The sequence below is a fragment of the Capricornis sumatraensis genome, chromosome 11, assembly GCF_032405125.1.
Source record: "Capricornis sumatraensis isolate serow.1 chromosome 11, serow.2, whole genome shotgun sequence".
Classification (NCBI taxonomy): Eukaryota; Metazoa; Chordata; class Mammalia; order Artiodactyla; family Bovidae; genus Capricornis; species Capricornis sumatraensis.
The window spans coordinates 94,259,742-94,279,832 of NC_091079.1; the positions used below are offsets into that span (position 1 = coordinate 94,259,742).

A 20,091-nucleotide genomic window follows, 5' to 3' on the forward strand; every position below is an offset into this window, starting at 1 on the left:
TTCTTGAAATGTGAAAGAAATTATAACAAAAAAAAAAATTTCCATGTAGAAATTTTGGATTATACTTATGTGGATTTGAGAAATAAATGTATAAGCTAGAATAATAAAAATATACATATTGTGAAATTGTATCTTTAGATGATCTATAGCATTATAAATCCTTTAGTCAAAATATAAATTAGTAATGATAATAAGGTTAAAAATCAAGTGGTAGACAGGTCTTTCAGCAGCTTTGGGAACATTGGCAGAATGCAGCAACCAAAGAGCTTGGGCTTTAATGACCACACTGAGAGAAGAGGAAATACGTGTGCTTGTACAAGGTAAGAAGTAAAAAAAAAAAAACTACATAATACCAAGTTTCTCAATGAAGGCATGTTACAATTATCTGTCCATAGATGTAGCAAGTCGTTGAGAAACTTCTGCTTGCTTTGGGTTCTTAGTAGGAAAAATAGCATCTGTTCCATGAACATAAAATACTTGTTTACATTCACAAATGTTTTGAGAATGGGGATGGGGTAGTCTGTATTTAATTACCTTTGGGAAATACTAGAGAAACTGTTTTAACTCTGAGGTATTGAGGGAGAGCACAGATTCATTTAAAACCATGCCTGAGAATCTTGGTTGGTGACTAGAGTAAGAGTTTAGGCTGAAATCCAAGATCTACACATATCTATGCAGCAAAAATGTATTCTCGTTGATATTTTTAAAAAGCAAGACAAAAACAAAATGTAGTGTAGGCTGCTAACAGTGTAAGGGCATACTGAAAATGTACTTGAAAGGGTCTATTTCATGCAATACCTTGAACAATTAAAATAGGTCTCACATAAATCTCCTTCCGTTATTAGCATCACCAGTACCTTTTTTTCCCCCCCGCCTCTGCACTATCAAAATGGGCTTCCCTGCTGACTCAGTGGTTAAGAGTGTGCCTGCAGGGGAGGAGATGAGGGTTCAACCCCTGGGTTGGGAAGATCCCCTGGAGAAGGAAGTGGTAACCCACTCCAGTATTCTTGCCTGGGAAATCCATGGATAGAGGAGCCTGGCAGGCTAGAGTCCATGGGGTCGCAAAGAGTCAGACACAACTTAGTGACTAAACAACTACCAAAATAGATGGCTATCTGTTTTCCTGGTTTTCTAGTGTCTCTCATCACTCACATATCTCTAATTCACTCCTCTCAAACTTTTCCTTCTTCAAGCCTCTTCTACTATTGAAAATCTTTAATGATGCCACATTTGCTGTAAAATAAGGCACATGTATATAAATCTGGCAGTTAAAATGCTTCAGATCTCTATGGTATTGACTGAACTCGCATTGCTGGTGAATAATCGCTGACGTGAATGAGGCACTCTTTAAAGATGCACTTGAAAGGTGCATTGTTTTGATTTAAGATCTGCAGCCCTGTATTGACTCATATTTTTCCTGCCTACAACTATCACTCTCAGGCACTGTCCAATCATGTCCAAAACATTCTCCCTCTCAATCTTATATATTTTTGTAATCGTTAATTCTTTGAGATCAGAACCAAACCTTACGCGTGTGCATGTTCAGTCACTTCAGTGGTGTCCTGCTCTTTGCAACTCTATGGACTGTAGCCCACCAGGCTCATCTCTCCATGGGATTCTCCAGAATACTGGAAGGGGTTTGGGATCTTCCTGACCCAGAAAGAGTCAAATCTGCATTTCCCATGTCTCCTGCATTGCAAGCAGATTCTCTACCCACTGAACCACTTTTGAAGCCCCAACTTTACATGATAGCTACTCAAATACTTGATTTCATCTGACTTTAAAGGCACTTTTTTTAATCTCTCCAAAGCAGCTAGCATGTTTTTCACATAATAAATGTTTAGTAAAAATGTTACTTGACTAAAAGTCAAATGAAGAAATTATGAAAAAGTACTTGTTTACAGAAGAAATTATCTTTGATACAACAACCAGCCAGGGTACTAATCTTGGTTTCTGAATACAAACAATAGGCTCTTTTTATCTAAATTTAAATAGAAACCAGTTTATTAGAAGATGTTAAAAAAAAAAAAAAAACTGTCAGAGGGCCATGGAACCTTGTTTCAAAACTCTTCAGTCGGGAACTTCCCTGCTAGTCCAGCGGCTAAGATCGTGAGCTCTCAGTGCAGGGGCTCAGGTTCAATTCTTGGTCAGGGAACTAGATCCCACATGCCACAAGTAAAACCCAGTGCAGCTAAATAAAGAAAATATTTAAATAAAAAACACACAATTAGAGAGTCAGGGGAAAAAAATTAGACAGTGAAAATGTTCCCCCACAGTATGAAGCTCTTAGAGGAGACCTCTATCTTTCCAATGATCTGTAGTAATGCTGGGAATCAGATCAGAAACACCATAGGCTCATAAGAAGAGCTGCTCCCTGACTTCTTCCAAACTTTGTGTAAACATATCTGCAAGGCAGCACTCAGGCCATAATCAAAATTAAAGCAGTTACAGTGGATATAGGAGATGCAATCTTTAGCTTTTCTAGCCTTCACAGTAGACTAAGACAGGTTAGAAGAGTATGGAAGAGACAAAGACGAATACAATGTGCAGAGTCCACCATAAGCAAAAGTTATTTCTCACGAGAATATAACAATGTGTATGATGACGAAGTTAAAAAGTAGGAAGGAGATGATATGTATATTTATCAGACATTGTTCCACTTCCGTTCCCTTACATTATAGAAGTTGACTGCACATATAGTGAGATATGCACATAATGGCTCACAATAAAAATGATTAGTTTAATTGATTCAAAATGTTTTGCCCCAGGTGATTTCTTTAAGTGAACAGAATTTCAAATTGCCTTTACCTGGTGGTGTTCTTAATATCATGCTAATGTCTGTCTCATTAACAGTATATCAAATTTAAACTGGCTTCTATTTTAACTGGATATGAATTGAAAATGTTGTAGCCTGCCAGAATTCTTGGTGGTTGACTGAATGCAATCATATATATATATATATAACATATATTACATATATTATATATTACATATATTACATTATATTATATATATATTACATTTTTACTCAGCAATATTAAAACAAAAAGTTTGTTTTAATCAAAATTTGACAACAAAATATGTTTAAATATGTTGCTATTGTTCAGTCTTGACTCTTCAAGACCCCCTGGACTGCAGCATGCCAGGTTTCCCTGTCCTCACCATCTCCCAGAATTTGCCCAAGTTCATGTCCAATGAATCAGTGATGCCATCCAACCATCTCATCTTCTGTCACCCTCTTCTCCTCCTGCCTTTAATCTTTCCCTGCATCAGGATCTTTTCCAGTGAGTCAGCTGTTCACATCAAGTGGCCAGAGTATTGGAGCCTCAGCTTCTGCATCAGTCCTTCCAATGAGTATTCAGGGTTGATTTCCTTGAAGATTGACTGGTTGGATCTCCTTACAGTCCAAGGAACTCTCAAGAGTCTTCTCCAACACCACAGTTCGAAGCATCAATTCTTCGGCACTCTGCTTTCTTTATGGTCCATACTATATATAAGTGTATTAAGATTAAACCAACAAATAGCATTTTTCTCAAAGAAAATTTATGCTTAGTGTTGATGCAACACATCTATCCCAGGAGAAGAAAATGGAGGACACGTTGGTATTCGTGCCTGGGAAATCCCATGGACAGAGGAGTTTGGTGGGCTACAGTCCATGGGGTCCCAAAGAGTTGGACACAACTTAGCAACTAAACTACCACCACCAACAATCCATCCATACTGACCAGTCAAGGGGTAAATTAATTACTTCTGGAAGAAATATGTGCTAACTAGGGCCTAAAGGCACACACCACCATCAAAACATTTGTTCATTTTTTTCTTTCAACATATATTTCAAGGGCCTAGAAATTCTAAGCACTTTTTTGGATACTGGAAAATAAGATGGATACATTCCAGAGTCTATTAAGAAAACTCATTCTTAAGCCATTAGTTGTGACATAGCACGATTAGTGTTAAGATAGGGGTTATCAAACAGCAAACACTGTAAACATACTTTCCATCTCTTTTTCTCAGTTTCTTTAAAAAACATGACTGCATAAAATAATAATGATAATTTTAGCTCAGTTTGTAATATATTTGAATGAAATATGTATGCAACAACAGTGCACAAAAGGGAAAGAGGAAAAAGAGCTATACTTTGTAGTGTTTTTATATTTAACTGGAAATAAGTTAGTAAATTTGAAGCAGGTTTTGATAAATTGAAATGTGTACAGTTGCCCTAGAACAAACATTAAAGAAGTAACAAGTATAGCAAAAGAAAAATATAAGGGTTTTTCCAGTCCAGCATGTAAGGAGTTTGGGAGATACCACTGCATCCTAACAAGTGGAAAACTGAAAAAATTCAAGAATTCTTAAATCATAAGAGAAATGAGATGATAGGTCAAAATGCCACTCACAGAATTGAAGATATTAACAAATAAATACAGAGAATCACAACTTACTAGAGTAGAAATCTGCATAAGAACCAGGATTGAGGTAGAAAGAATAACACTGAAATTAATGAATTGCAGAAGGCTCACTGTAGATAAATGTGAGATTTTAAAACCCCAGGGGATCCAAGCAACAGAGAATCACATGCTTTTATGAGTTTTACCTGCTGGATTTCTGCCAGCACTCTTATACTCAGACATGAAATAAGACCACATACTCTGTTCTTATCGAGGCCTGCGTGGGTCAAATCTAACCTAACAGGGTTTTTTTTTACCAATGGTTAACTGAATTGAAGGGAAATATCTAATTCCAGTCAACTCTGGCTCACTTTTCCTCTCTAATAGGAATGGGAGTAGACTGGATTATGTGTGAAGTTCACCTTTGAGAGTCATAGGCTCATGATAAGGTGGAGACCTCCTCCCTCTACACCTTACAGCCTCATAACTAAAACCTATTATAGCAAATTGATACCTAGATATCAAGAAAAAGATTAAATACTACAAAACAAAAATCACAGATAGAAAAGACAGAGTAAGCAAGACATGTCAGAGACGCTGGAATTATCAAACAAGGAATTTTTATCCTAAGCGTTCTAATGAATAAAGTAGACAGCAAGCAAGAACAAATGGACAAAGGAAGCAGAGAGATGGAAGTTCTATGAAAGATCAGAAATAAATATTGGAAATACAAAGCAACATAACAGAAAAAAACAATGTCTATGAAAGGGTTATCAGCAGACTGCACACAGCTGAGGAATACTCTCTGAACTTGAGGATATCCAATTAGAAACGTCAAAAAGTGAGAGGCAAAGAGAAGATAAAAAGAAAGCATAGTTAAGAATTGTGGGACAACTACAAAAGCTATAACATACCTAATGAGACTGTTAGAAGAAGAAGAGAGAAAGGAAGGGCGACATATTTGAACTAATAATGACTGAGAATTTCTCAAAATAGTAACAGACACCAAACCATATGCTCATTCAGTAGCTCAGAGAATATCAAGCAGGATATATACAGCATAAGTGCCCTCCCCTATTAAAAAAAAAGTATATGTGTATATATATATATATATGTACATATATACATATACACACATATATATATACTTATATATATATATATATATAAGTGAAAGCAACACTTGATGAAAAGTGTCCAAAATTAGTCACCAGAAATGCATCATCTTTCAATAGGAGAATGCAAGACTGCATGTTTTTTGATGACTAGGCAAAACTGTTACAACTTGACTGGGAAGTTCTGATTTATTCTCTTTATTCACCAGAAATTGCACCTTCAGATTTATGTATATTTCATTCTTTATAAAATTCTCTTAATGGAAAAATTTTAAATATATATATATATATATATATATATATGAACAGAAACCCAAACAACCACATCTCAGCATTTTATTTCCAATATATAGAAAATCAGAGATAAGAAAAGTCCTGAAAGAAGCCAGAGGGGGGGAAATATATCTTACATATGGAAGATCAAAGATAAAAATTACAACCAGCTCCTTCTCGGAAACCATGAAAACAAGAAGAGAGAGGAGTAAAATATTGACAATATTAAGAGAAAAAAAAAAATCTACCAGTGGAAAATTCTGGACTCTGCAAAATTATCCTTCAAAAGTAGCTGGAGAAATAAAGACTTTCTCAGACAAATAAAAATTGAAGACCTAGAAATGTCTTGTAACAAATATTAAAATAAATTCTTTAGAGGGAAAGATAATGATATAGGCCAGAAACTCTACTCTATGTAAAGAAAGGGAAATTATCAGGGAAGGATGAAAATTAAAGTAAAATAAAAACTTTTTCTTTTTAGTTTATTTAACAGATAACACTTTGTTCAAAACAAAAATGAAATACTATATTTGAATATGTATGCTTATAAATATGTATCTGCTTAACTATGTTGTATATGAGTAAAATTAATGACGGCAATGATAGAAGAGGTGAGAGGAAGGATTATTTTGTTACTATTGGATTGGTCAAAGAGTTCCTTTGGTTTCTAAATAAAGATACATATTTTTCATTTTCACCAAGAACATTACTGAACAATGTATTCACCATTCTGTTCCACTATCTTCTGCCATTTTTGAAGAAACTTCATAATTTCATCTTCCCCAAACTTTTTATCTTTTGGAGAAAGGAAATGACCCAGGTGTCTTTAACAGTCTTCCAGAAAATTTAAAATTTTTCCATTAAGAGAATTTTATAAAGAATGAAATATACGTAAATCTGAAGGTGCAATTTCTGGTGAATAGAGAGAATAAATCAGAACTTCCCAGTCAAGTTGTAACAGTTTTGCCTAGTCATCAAAAAACATGCAGTCTTGCATTCTCCTATTGAAAGATTATGCATTTCTGGTGACTAATTTTGGACACTTTTCATCAAGTGTTGCTTTCAGTTGTTCTAATAAGGAACACTACTTGTTGGAACTAATTAGTTTTCCAGAAGGAGCTCATAATAAAGAAAGTGAAAGTTGCTCAGCCATGTCTGACCCTTTGTGACCCCAAGGACTATAGAGTCCATGGGATTCTCTAGGCCAGAACACTGGAGTGAGTAGCCTTTCCCTTCTCCGGGGGATCTTCTCAAGACCAGGGATTGAACCCAGGTCTCCCTCATTGCAGGAGGATTCTTTACCAGCTGAGCCATGAGGGAAGCCCAAGAATACTGCGGTGGGTAGCCTATCCGTTCTCCAGGGGATCTTTCTGACCCAGGAGGCAAAACAGGGCCTCCTGCATTGTGGATAGATTCTTTACCAATTGAGCTGCCAGGGAAACTTGGTAGTTTTCATAACAGAGAATTCCCTTCCAATCCTGCCATATACACCACATCACCCTCTTTGGATGAAAACTGGCCTTTGGTATGGCTGGTGCTGGTTCATTTCCCTTGCTCCATGATCTTTTCCATTCCACATGATTGTACTGTATCCACTTTCATCACCTGTCACCATTTATTTTAAAAATAAAGCATTTTCATTATGCTTAGGTAGAGAACTGCATGCAGAAATACGGTCATGAAGGTTTTTCTTTATATATTTGGTTTTTTGCTTAACTTATATGGAACCCAAACATCAAAGGAATGAATATAACTAAACTGGTGCAAATGAATTTCAATGCTTGATTTGGATATTTTGAGTATGTCGGCTGTCTCCTGCATTAGGGTAATGGGATAATGTTGATTGTTCTCAATTAATGTCTCAGTTTGATTGCTGTCAACTTCAACTGGCCTGCCCAATCATGGAACATCATTCAGTGAGAAATCTCCAGCACATAGCTTTGCAGACCACTTTTGACACATTTGATCAGTCACAGCACCTTCTCAATACACTGCATAAATCTTTTCTTTTTGCATTTCAGCTTCCTTTTTATATTTATTAAGACAATAAAGCATAAGTGCTGAAAGATGTTGCTTTTTCCCTTACATCTTTGATATTAAAGTGGCTACACAAAAATTCACCAATTTTGGTAATTTTTTAAAAAATGATGCTGATGTGACAGCTGTCACAATACCATCTAACAAAACAGTTTCAAATGAAGTTAAGACAACTGAGCACCACTTAGATTCATCTTAAGGAAAAAAAAAAGAAAACCTTTTAGCCAACCCAATACAAGGTATTCACACTAACTGTGGACTGATGAGTTATTTGAAAGTGGGCCTGGATGAGTTATAAGTGTATATTGTAAACTCCAGGACAACCATAAGAAACAGTAAAAATGTTTATACTTAAAACAGTAAAACTGACATGTTAAGAAAGGAGAGAAAATGAATCATATGAAATAATTAAAATCACAAAAGGCAGAAAATGAGTAGAAGCCAAAACAGAAACAAAGAACAATGGTAGCAAATAGACAACAGTAACAAATATGATGAATATTATAAAATTATATCAATAATAACTCTGTATACCAATGGTTTAAATGTACAAATTAAAAGACAAAGATTATCAGAGTGGATAAAAAGGAAAAAAAAAAAGACCCAATGATAGGTTGTCTACAAGAAATCCACTTTAAATATAAAGACACATATAAATCAGAAATAACTTTATGGAGATAATTATACCATACTAGTACTCACCAAATGAAAGCACAAGTAGCTATGTTATTTTCAGGCAGAACAAACTCCAAAGTAAGGAATTTTATGTGATAAGCAGGGGCATCACACGATGATAAAGAAGTCAGTTGTCCAAGAAAACATAATGATACTTAACATGTATGTGCTAACAGCGGAGCATCAAAATATGTGAAGCAAAATTGATAGAACCTCAAGGATAAGTGGACAAATCCACTATTAAGTTTAGAGAATTCAACTCCTCTCCCTCAGAAAGAGAAAGATCCAGCAGGACTTAGTTGGACTCAGTATCACCACTAGTCAACTGAATAGAGCCTCTCTGTACAACACCACCAGAATAGTCATCTCTCAAGGTCACGTGGAACATTCACCAATAGACAACACATTTTGGGCCATAAAACATGACTTGACTTTAAAAGGATAAAAATCATACAGTGTGTGCTCTTAGACCACAATGGAATTAACTAGAAATCAATAGCAGAAAGAAAACTGGAAAATTTCAAAATTTTTTGGCATGTGGAACCTGAACAACACATTTCCAAATAATATACATGGGTCAAGGAAGAAATCTCAAGAGGAATCTAATAATATTTTGAGTTAAAAGTAATGAAAACACAATTATCAAAAATTCATCAAAATTATGGGATGCAGTGAGAGCAGTGCTTTGAGGGAAATTTATAGCATTGAATTCATTTATTAGAAAAGAAGTAGCTTACAAAAAAATCTAAGCATCAACTTAGAAAATTAAAAAAGGAAAAGCAAATTAAATCTAAATGAAGAAAAAGGAATAAACTAATAAATATTGGAGCAGAAATCAAGAAAATTGAAAACAGAAAAATCAACATAAAAAATTCATGAAACCAAAACTACTTGTATCAACTAACAATAAACATGTGGAATTTGAAACTTAAAATGAAATACTATTTACCTTAGGATTCCCCAAAACAAAATACTTAGGTATAAATCTACTAAATATGTGCAAGATCTATACAAGGAAAACTATAAAACTCTGATGAAAGAAATTAAATATCTCAATTAAAGGAGAGAGAATTCATGCTTAGGATAGTAAGATATTATCATCAAATGTCATTTCTTCTTAACTTGATCTATAGATATGAGGCAATCCAAATTAAATTCCTTTGTATGTATGTATGTGTGTGTGTGCTTGATTAACTGATTCTAAAGTTTATGTGGAAAGGCAAAAGATTCAAAGGAGTCCCCACAATATTGAAGGTGAAGAACAAAGTTGAAGGACAGCCACCATCTAAGTTCAGTTTAGTTCAGTTCAGTTCAGCTCAGTCGTGTCCGGGTCTTTGCGACCCTATGAATCTCAGCACGCCTGGCCTCCCTGTCCATCACCAACTCCAAGAGTTCACCCAAACTCATGTGCATTGAGTTAGTGATACCATCCAGCCATCTCATCCTCTGTCGTCCCCTTCTCTTCCTGCCCTCAATCCCTCCCAGCATCAGGGTCTTTTCTAATGAGTCTACTCTTTACATGAGGTGGCCAAAATATTGGAGTTTCAGCTTTAGCATCATTCCTTCCAAAGAACACCCAGGGCTGGTCTCCTTTAGGACGGACTGGTTGGATTTCCTTGCAGTCCAAGGAACTCTCAAGAGTCTTTTCCAGCATCACAGTTCAAAAGCATGAATTCTTTGGCATTCAACTTTTTTCATAGTCCAACTCTCACATCCATACATGACCACTGGAAAAACCATAGCCTTGACTAGATGGACCTTTGTTGGCAAAGTAATGTCTCTGTTTTTAATATGCTATCTAGGTTGTTCATAACTTTCCTTCCAAGGAGTAAATGTCTTTTAATTTCATGGCTGCAATCACCATCTCCAGCGATTCTGGAGCCCCCCCCCAAAAAAAAATCTAACACTGTTTCCACTCTTCCCCCATCTATTTCCCATGAAGTGATGGGACCAGATGCCATGATCTTCATTTTCTGAATGTTGAGCTTTAGGCCAACTTTTTCACTCTCCTGTTTCACTTTCATCAAGAGGCTTTTTAGTTCCTCTTCACTTTCTGCCATAAGAGTGGTGTCTTCTGCATATCTGAGGTTATTGATATTTCTCCCAGCAATCTTGATTCCAGCTTGTGCTTCTTCCAGCCCAGCGTTTCTCATGATGTACTCTGCATAGAAGTTAAATAAGCACGGTGACAATATACAGCCTTGATGTACTCCTTTTCCTATTTGGAACCAGTCTGTTGTTCCATGTCCAGTTCTAACTGTTGTTTCCTGACCTGCATACAAGTTTCTCAAGAGGCAGGTCAGATGGTCTGGTATTTACATCTCTTTCAGAATTTTCCACAGTTTATTGTGATCCACATAGTCGAAGGCTTTAGCATAGTCATTAAAGCAGAAATAGAATTTTTATGGAACACTCTTGCTTTTTCCATGATCCAGCAGATGTTGGCAATTTGATCTCTGGTTCCTCTGCCTTTTCTAAAGCCAGCTTGAACATCTGGAAGTTCACAGTTCACTTATTGCTGAAGCCTGGCTTGGAGTTCAAAACACTATACAGCAACAGTAAATAAGACTGTGATATTGACTGAAGGACAGAAAAATACATCAGGGAAACAGGATAGAGCAACCAGAAATGTACTCCACAAACACAATCAACAGATCTTTAACAAAGGAGTAAAATAATATTCTGAAGCAAAAGCAGTCTCTTCAACAAATGGTGCTGGAACAACTTGACTTGCTCACTTGGGTATGTGCTCAGTCTTGTCTGACTCTTTGCAACTCCATGAACTATAGCTCTCCAGGCTTCTCTGCCCATGGAATTTCCCAGGCAAGAATACTGAAGTGGGTTGCCATTTCCTACTCCAGGGGATCTTCCCGACCCTAGGGATCACACCCATGTCTCTTGGGTCTAGTGATGTCTTCATTAAAATTAAAGACTTCTGATCTTCAAAAATACATTATATTATGAGTATGAGAAGACAAGGAACACTTTGGGAGGAAATATTTGCAAGGGACATATCTGAAAAACACTGTTATCCAAAATATATAAAGAATTCTTAAACCTCAACAATATGAAAGCAAAAAACATCTAATTTAAAAACATGGGACAAAGAATTTAACTCTTCACCAAAGAAGATATATCAATCAAAAAGCACATGAAAAAGTACTCCATTCTTATATCATCAGAGAAATTAAAATTAAGGCAAATCTATTTGGCTAAAATCTAGAACACTGACAGCAGCGAATGCCAGCAAGGAGCAACAGGAACTCTCGTTGCTGGTGGAAATACAAAATAGTACAACCACACTGGAAGTCAGTTTTTTACTTTCTCACAAAATAAAACATACTTTTATCATATTATCCAGTGATTTCACTCCTTAATGTTTACCCAAAGGAGTTGAAAACTTATGTTCACAGAAAACCCTGCATGCAAATGTTATTAGCAGCTTTATTCAGAATGCCAATACCTGAAAGCAACTAAGATGTCTTTCAGTAGATGAACAGTTAAACACACTGGGTTACATCCAGACAATGGAATATATCCAGTGTTAAGAGGAAATTAACTAACAAACCATGAAAAGATTTGGAAGAAACTTAAATGCTAAAGGGAAAGAAACCAATCTGAAAAGCTACATATTTATTGTATGATTTTAATTCAGTGACAATATGCAAGTGGCAAAATCAAAAGATAACAGTAAGAAGATCACTGATTGCCAGAGGTTTGAATAGATGAATGTGTACAGCACAGAGAATTTTTAAGGCATTAAGTACTGTGCACAATACCAAAATGGTGGGCATACGTCTATTTGTCCAAGCTACAGAATGTCTAAAACCAAAAATGAGCGCTAAGATAAACTATGGGCTTTGTTGATGATGTTTTAATGTAGATTCATTTACTATAAGAAAGGAACCACTTGGGTGGAATACTCTAATAATCAGGGGTAGCATTCAAGATCAGGGGCAGGTGATATATGGAAATTCTCTGTACCACCTGTTCAGTTTTTGCATGAATTTAAAATTTCTTTAAGCAGTAAAGTCTATTAAAATAATTAAATGAAGTAATATGCTACATTACAAAATATTCACTTAATGCAAAAAAAAAAAGAGAGAGAGAGAAAGAAAAACACAGCATAATCACTGGCACTCCAAGACATAAACCTGATTCTGGGATGCTCAAGAGTGTCCTTGGGGCTAAGAGTTTTGATACTCTCCATAGTTAATTCATCTGCATAGACAGATGTAAAAAATTTGGGGTGTACACCCATGGTGGATTCATGTTGATATATGGCAAAACCAATACAATATTGTAAAGTAAAAAAAATAAAATAAAAATAAAAACATGTATATACACACACACACACAAAGAAACATTAGGTAGAAACGTTGTGGCTAAAACTCTCCATTTTTGGTTTGTGAAGTCTAGATTTTTTTCACAATTGTTATATGTGCATATTTTATCTTTTAAAACTAAATTGAATAATACATTTTTAGTATCTCTAATTATTATGCTTGCTGCATCATACCCAACCTGGAAAACATGGAGCATATTGACATAAGCAGGATAACAATAAAATCTGCACAAATGGTTCATTGATGTCTAATGAATTTACCATTTTGTTCTTATACACATGATACACCTAGACATAGGTTGGTTAGTGAGATCAGCTGGTTGCCATTTTCCAGTCAATCACAACTCAGAAAACATCACCAGGGAAGATTTTGTACACATACATTATACTCAGTCTCCTTTTGCAAAGGAAGCAGAAGGAAAAAGACAAGTTAACACAGGAATAGAGCCAGAAGTAAGCTTTACTTATATCATAGATTTCCAGGGATTAATGTTAAGTTCTATCAAGATTTTCAATAACAAAATCTCTCTGAAACTTCACCAATATATTTTCCTAAAATAAGATCAAAACACACATAATCATGCTTTGGAATTCATGCAACTGCTAATTTCGAATCTAGATAATGAAAGTATAATTTGAGCTATGCTCCACATTTTCTGATAAAAGTTCAAAATAAATCTTGAGTAAAGTTGAGATGGATTATATCTAATGCTTTCTCTTTGATACATCATGTTTCCTAGCACCATAAAAGAAAATTAGATTGAAAGAACTTATTCTTCACTTCGGTATGTTTATTTATGAGAACCATAGTATTTCAGAGCTGAAAGAAGTTTTGAGAATCATCTAGTGAAATTGCCATTCTTCCTTAAGGAGGAAAAAAATTTTTTTTTAGCTGTTAAAGAATAAGGATGAAATATTTAAACAATTGGGAACAGAAGAAGAATAGGGTAACTTTTGACTTGCAAAATATAATCATGGATTTTTCAATATAATAGTTTCCACCATTAGTGCAAAATACATTCACCAAAAACAAACTTGAACCCAGCATGTCTAAGAAACTATGTGTCAAGTCAGGATCTTCTTAATTTTTTGATGTTAAAGTTAAATATTTTATGTTGAAACACAAATTAGTCATCATTAGTAATCAAGTAAATTAAAAAAAAAAAACAAAACACATGACTGTTCCCCTTTTTCCAAACCCCGTATACTTGTGGTTCATGTAGTTGAAAAATCTCTTTGATTACAGTTTCTTCCGTCCTTTAAAATCATCTCAGAACTATTAAGATCCTGATAAATTGGCAAGGCTATAATATTCTTATATAAGATAGCCCTGGAACTGAAGTATGGGCCAAGAGTTGACATATCTAATACAAAAGGAAGACCCTATGGTAAATCCAAACACTCAATTTAAAAATAATTCTATACAATACATGCACTGACTCTACAAATGCTAAATTCCAATTTTTTACAGATCAGTTTACTACTTGTCTTCTAAATATACTTTTGGCCAAAAAATGAATACATCATTAGGAAAAGTTTCATAAAAGAAAATGCAACATATCATATTCAATTTTTATAAGCAAGATGAAAAAAAAAATTTGGCTAAATGTGGGTGAAACGCTGCATTTCAAAAACTGATAAATAATATATAAAAAAGCACAGAAAAAACTTGGAACAAATTCAGCAAAGTGTGCAGAGTCAGACTAAATTGAACAGGTTTATTAGGGACTCAGTGTTTGAAGCATAATGTACTTTTTTTTTTTTTTTCAAGAATTGAAACATCTATATGGTCTATGCTAAACCTCACTTTCCTATTATGTAGTGACTTCCTCAAATAATGTCGTAGCCAGATTCCACCACGTTTTCAACATACTTTTATTATTAGAATAGTCACATTTTGGAATTAATAAATTAGACTCATTCTTTTTAGAACTTTAATATTAAACTTAATTCAGAAATGTTCTCCTCCTTCTGATCACATCCTTCATTGCAATTAGCATCTATAGGTTTGAGGTCGGGCACCACAGTGATTCCTGACTGAATGAGATCCAAGACTCTGACCCACCTACCATAGTTCCTCTTGAATTAGTGACTTAGTTTTGCCTGTGATAACAATTAGTACTGGCTGGGTGGCTTAAACAGTAAACATTTGCTTTAGAACTTAGGAGGCTGGGACAACGAGGTGCCAACAGATTCAATATCTGATGACAGCCTTCTTTCTGGTTTGCAGATATCTGTCTTCTTAAAGTATATTCACATAGCTGAGAAAAAAGATCAACTCTTTCTCTTCCTAATTTTCAGGGCACTAATATCATTCAGAAGGACTCCAGCCTCATGACTTAATTGTATCCCAAAGGCATCTAAGTAGCATCATATTCGAATTCAAGCTTAAACTGAAGAAAGTAGGAAAAACCAGTAGGCAATTCAGGGATAACCTAAATCCAAGTCCCTCAATGATACAGCAGAAGTGACGAACAGATGTAAGGAATTAGATGCAGTAGACAGAGTGCCTGGAAAACTATGGATGGGGGATAGCAATGCACAGGAGACAGTGGCCAAAATCATCCCAAAGAAAAAGAACTGCAAGAAGGCAAAAGGGCTGTTTGAGGAGGCTTTATAAATAGCTGAGAAGAGAAGAGAAGTGAAAGGCAAGGGAGAAAGGGAAAGATATACCCAACTGAATGCAGAGTTTCACAGGAAAGATAAGAAGGCCTTTTAAATGAACAATACAAAGAAATGGATGAAAACAATATAATGGGAAAGACTAAAGTCTCTTCAAAAAAAAAAAATTAGAGGTATCAAGAGAACATTACATGCAAGAATGGGCACCATAAAGGACAGAAACAATAAGGCCCTTAACAAAAGCAGAAGAGATAAAGAAGAGGCGGCAAGAATACCCTGAATAACTGTACAAGGAAGGTGCAGTCACTCACCTAGAATCGGACATTCTAGAACATGAAGTCGAGTGGGCCTTAGGAAACATTATTATGAACAAAACTAGTGGAGGTGATGGAATTCTAGCTGAGCTGTTTAAAAATCCTAAAAGTTGATGCTGTTAAAGTGCTTCACTCAATATGTCAGCAAATTGGGTAAAACTCAGTATTGGCCACAAGACTGGCAAAGGTCAGTTTGCATTACATTCCCAAAGAAAGCCAATGCCAAAGAATGTTCTAACTATCATACAATTGAGCTCATTTCACGTGCTATCAAGGTCATCGTTAAAATCCCCCAAGCTAGGTTTTAGCAGTACATGAACTGAGAAATTCCAGATGTACAAGCTGGGTTTTGAAGAGGCAGAGGAACCAGAGACCAAATTGCTATCAGTTACTGGATCATGGATGAAGCAAAGACATTCCGGAAAAACATCCACTTCACTGACTATGCTAAAGCATTTGACTTTGTGGATCACTATGAACTGTGTAAAATTCTTAAAGAGAAGGGAGTACCAGACCACTTTACTTGTCTCCTTAGAAACCTATCTACAGGTCAAGAAGCAACAATTAGAATTAGACATGGAAAAATGACTGGCTTTTGGGGAAATTTCCAAAAACTGGGAAAAGAGTATGATAAGGCCACTGTACATTGTCAACCTGCTTATTTAGCTTATACATAGAGGTGGATGAATCACAAGCTGGAATCAAGATTGCCAGAAGTATCAACAACCTCAGATATGCAGACGATACCACTATAATGACAGAAAATGAAGAGAAACTAAAGAGCCTCTTAATGAGGGTGAAAGAGGAGGGTGAAAAAGCTAGCTGGAAACTCAACGTTAAAAATCATAGCATCTGGTCCCATCATTACATGGCAAATAGAAGGGGGAAAAGTGGAAAGAGTGACAGATTTTATTTTCTTAGGCTCCAAAATCACTGTGGATGGTGATTGTGGCTATTAAATCAAAAGACACTTGCTCCCTGAAAGAAAGCTATGACAAACCTAGACAGTGTGCTAAAAGGCACAGACATCATTTAGCTGACAAAAGTCCTTATAGTCCTTATACTTTTTTTCAGTAGCTATGTATAGATGACAAAGGATGAGATGGTTGGATGGTATCACGTACTCAATGGACATGAGTTTGGGTAAACTCCGGGAGTTGGTGATGGACAGGGAAGCCTGGCTCCAAACGGTTGCAGAGTTGGACATGACTGAGCAACCAAACTGAGCTGAGCTGAACTGATGTATAGATGTGAGAGTTGGACCATAAAGAAGCTGAGTGCCAAAGAATTGATGCTTTCAAACCAGTACTGGGGAAGATTTAGGAGAGTCCCTTGGACTGCAAGATCAAAGTTTTCAATCCCAAAGGAAATCGACCCTGAATATTCACTGTAAGTATTATTATTGAAGCTCCAATACTTTGCTCATCTGATGTGAAGAGCCAACTCATTGGAAAAGACCCTGATGCTGGGAAAGACTGAAAGCAAAAGGAGAAGGGAGCAGCAGAGAATGAGATGGTTAGATAGTATCACCGAATCAGCAAGAGGACAGAGGAGCCTGGTGTGCTACAGTCCAAGGACTGGCAAGAGTTGGACATGACTTAGTGCCTGAATAACAAGAGATTAGGGCTTCAACATATGAGTTTTGTGGGACCCAAAATCAACCCATTCCAGTCGGCATCTTTTATTTAGTACACTTCTCATAGATGAAAATATTGTAAAAATAACTCAATGCACCTACATTTTTTGCGTGTATGTAATCCAACATGTTCATGCATCATTGCAGGTCTAAATATTGGAAATATAGTCAGCATCACTACTGTGGCTCCTGCTTTTAATCTTAACTACTCTGTGTAATGATATTTTCCCTGATAATGTGTAGCATGGGTTCAGACAAGCAAATGTGCAACTTAAGTATGTGTTCTTCCGAGATTACACACACAAAAAGATGACTATAATTTCTCACTGCATATACTTTGGTCCTTACATTGACAGCAAGGGTAAGTCAAGAAGGGTAGGGATTACGGGGAGAAATAGGGGATGTGGAAGTAACTCTACTTCTGAGATCACCCTTTGAATCAATACAGAATGATTTTTAATTAAAAAAGCAACAATCTAAATGTCCAACCGAAAGTTAACATTAAATATATTAGAGAAACACACATGACAAAATAGTATATAAAATATTAAATTATAAAACATTAGATATATTTAATATAATATTTATAAAATATTAAAATTATGAGAAATTACAAATTTCAATAATATAATGTAAAGAAAGTAATCCAAAATTGCATTAAGCTCACCATGACCTGGGGGAAATTTTTTCCATTTAGTGAATGTAACTAGTTCATATATGGATAAAGTAGGCCACTCCACATAATACGGGCACTTACGGATTAATTTAACCTTATGTTGATTTTCCAGTTTTGTCTTTTCCTGAAACAAAAAGTCACCATCAAAATTTATGTATTAAGTAATTTTAAAAAAAGAGAGATAAAAGATAGAAGATAGGCAAATGGCAGTGAAAAGAAAAATAAAGGTTATGTAAATGCAAACTATAATAGAATATATTTGAATTTTTATAAAAGCAAGACCATATAATTGAAATTTTAATCTTCATATTGGCTACTAAAATATTTTCCCACCTTTCATATATTTTTAAGTTCTTATAAATATTTTAGCATTTTTGAAAGAACTCTATCATAGTTGACTGCACTCAAATGTTGTATTTGATGCAACATTTTTTTGAAATAAATGATACTGACATTTTGAAAATAAAACCAAATGTGTGAAACTTTTTTCAGGCCAGCCACTCTGAAACCAGAGATTTGAAAGGAAGCTGAATCTCGGGCTTCTCTTGTGGTTTAGACAGTAAAGAATCTGCCTGCAATTCTTTACCAGAAGACCCAGTTTTGATCTCTTGGTCAGGAAGGTTCCTTGGAGATGGGAATTGTGATGGCACCCCACTCCAGTACTCTTGCCTGGAAAATCCCATGGACAGAGGAGCCTGGTGGGCTGCAGTCCATGGGGTCGCTAAGAGTCAGACACGACTGAACGACTTCACTTTGACTTTTCACTTTCATGCATTGGAGAAGGAAATGGCAACTCACTCCAGTGTTCTTGCCTAGACAATCCCAGGGATGGGGGAACCTGGTGGGCTGCCGTCTATGGGGTCGCACAATCGGACATGACTGAAGCGACTTAGCAGCAGCAGAAGCCAGTAATTTTGCCTGGAGAATTCCATGGACAGAGGAGTTTGGTGAACTACAGTCAGTCCATGGGGTTGCAAAGAGTTGACCATGACTGAGCGACTAGCACTTTCACACTTCACTGAATCCTGGGAATGTCTTCTGTATCACTAACACTGAGACCACTGCATCAAAAGAAATCCCAACTATTAAAGACCTAATCTGAAGATGGATGTCTCTTGGTCTCCTTCCCAAAGAGGATCTCACTGTAGCCTAGGTTGCCTGTGGCACACACACCAGGGTTAAATCCTATGAAGAATTTCTGACAGAGGATAACCATAGTAGTCTCTCAATCTACAATTTATACAGACTTCCTCTACCCTTCAGGGGAGGAGAAATAGAAGATGGGTATATTTTGAAACTTGAATGAAATAGAATAAATTGTCAAAATTGAGGAAAATGAGTCTTCCTAATGCAGCAGAATTAGGGGGTCAGAGTTAAGTTGTGATCACCTAGTCATGCAGTTTTGGATTTTGACATGTGCTATACCAATGATATAGTGTGCCAATAATCCCTAGTTGTTTTTTTATATTTTTTTTCTTATTCCTGAGGCAGATTATACAGGTTTATAGATCTCTGTCTGATTTCTCTGGTATCCCTAGTTGATGAAATGCCATTGTTGACAGTCATTGAATGAATGAATTAAAAAAGAATGAATGAATGAATCTTAAATTTATGGAGAAGCAAATGCACCCAATGCACATGTGTAATAAATTATATCCATGGAGACCATCCCTTCCACTTCAACTGCTCATCAAAGGCTTAAGTGATGTATATCAAATCTTCTTTTTATGGTCTCCAATACAAAACAAATTAAAATATTAAAAGAGATATGGATAACTTCTATCTAGAGAGTCAAACACTCATAATGTGTTAACATATAGATTAGATGTGGTCACACTGGTGACTGCAGCCATGAAATTAAAAGATGGTTGCTTCTTGGAAGAAAAGCTATGGCAAGCCTAGAGAGTGTATTAAAAAGCAGTGATATCACCTTGCTGACAAAGGGCCATATAATCAAAGCAATGGTTTTTCCAGTAGTCATGCGTGGATGTGAGAGTTGGATCGCAAAGA

The 20,091-nt window shown here is 35.8% G+C and overlaps 1 protein-coding gene across 1 annotated transcript in view; it reads right to left on the reverse strand.

Annotated features, from left to right (window-relative positions):
* The window catches only part of CNBD1 (cyclic nucleotide binding domain containing 1), a 493,800-nt gene that overhangs the window by 130,516 nt on the left and 343,193 nt on the right, over positions 1-20,091 (reverse strand). Inside the window, exon 9 of the mRNA XM_068983440.1 lies at positions 18,073-18,205. Coding sequence (XP_068839541.1) covers positions 18,073-18,205 — 133 coding nt within the window. The remainder of the gene's footprint in view (positions 1-18,072; positions 18,206-20,091) is intronic.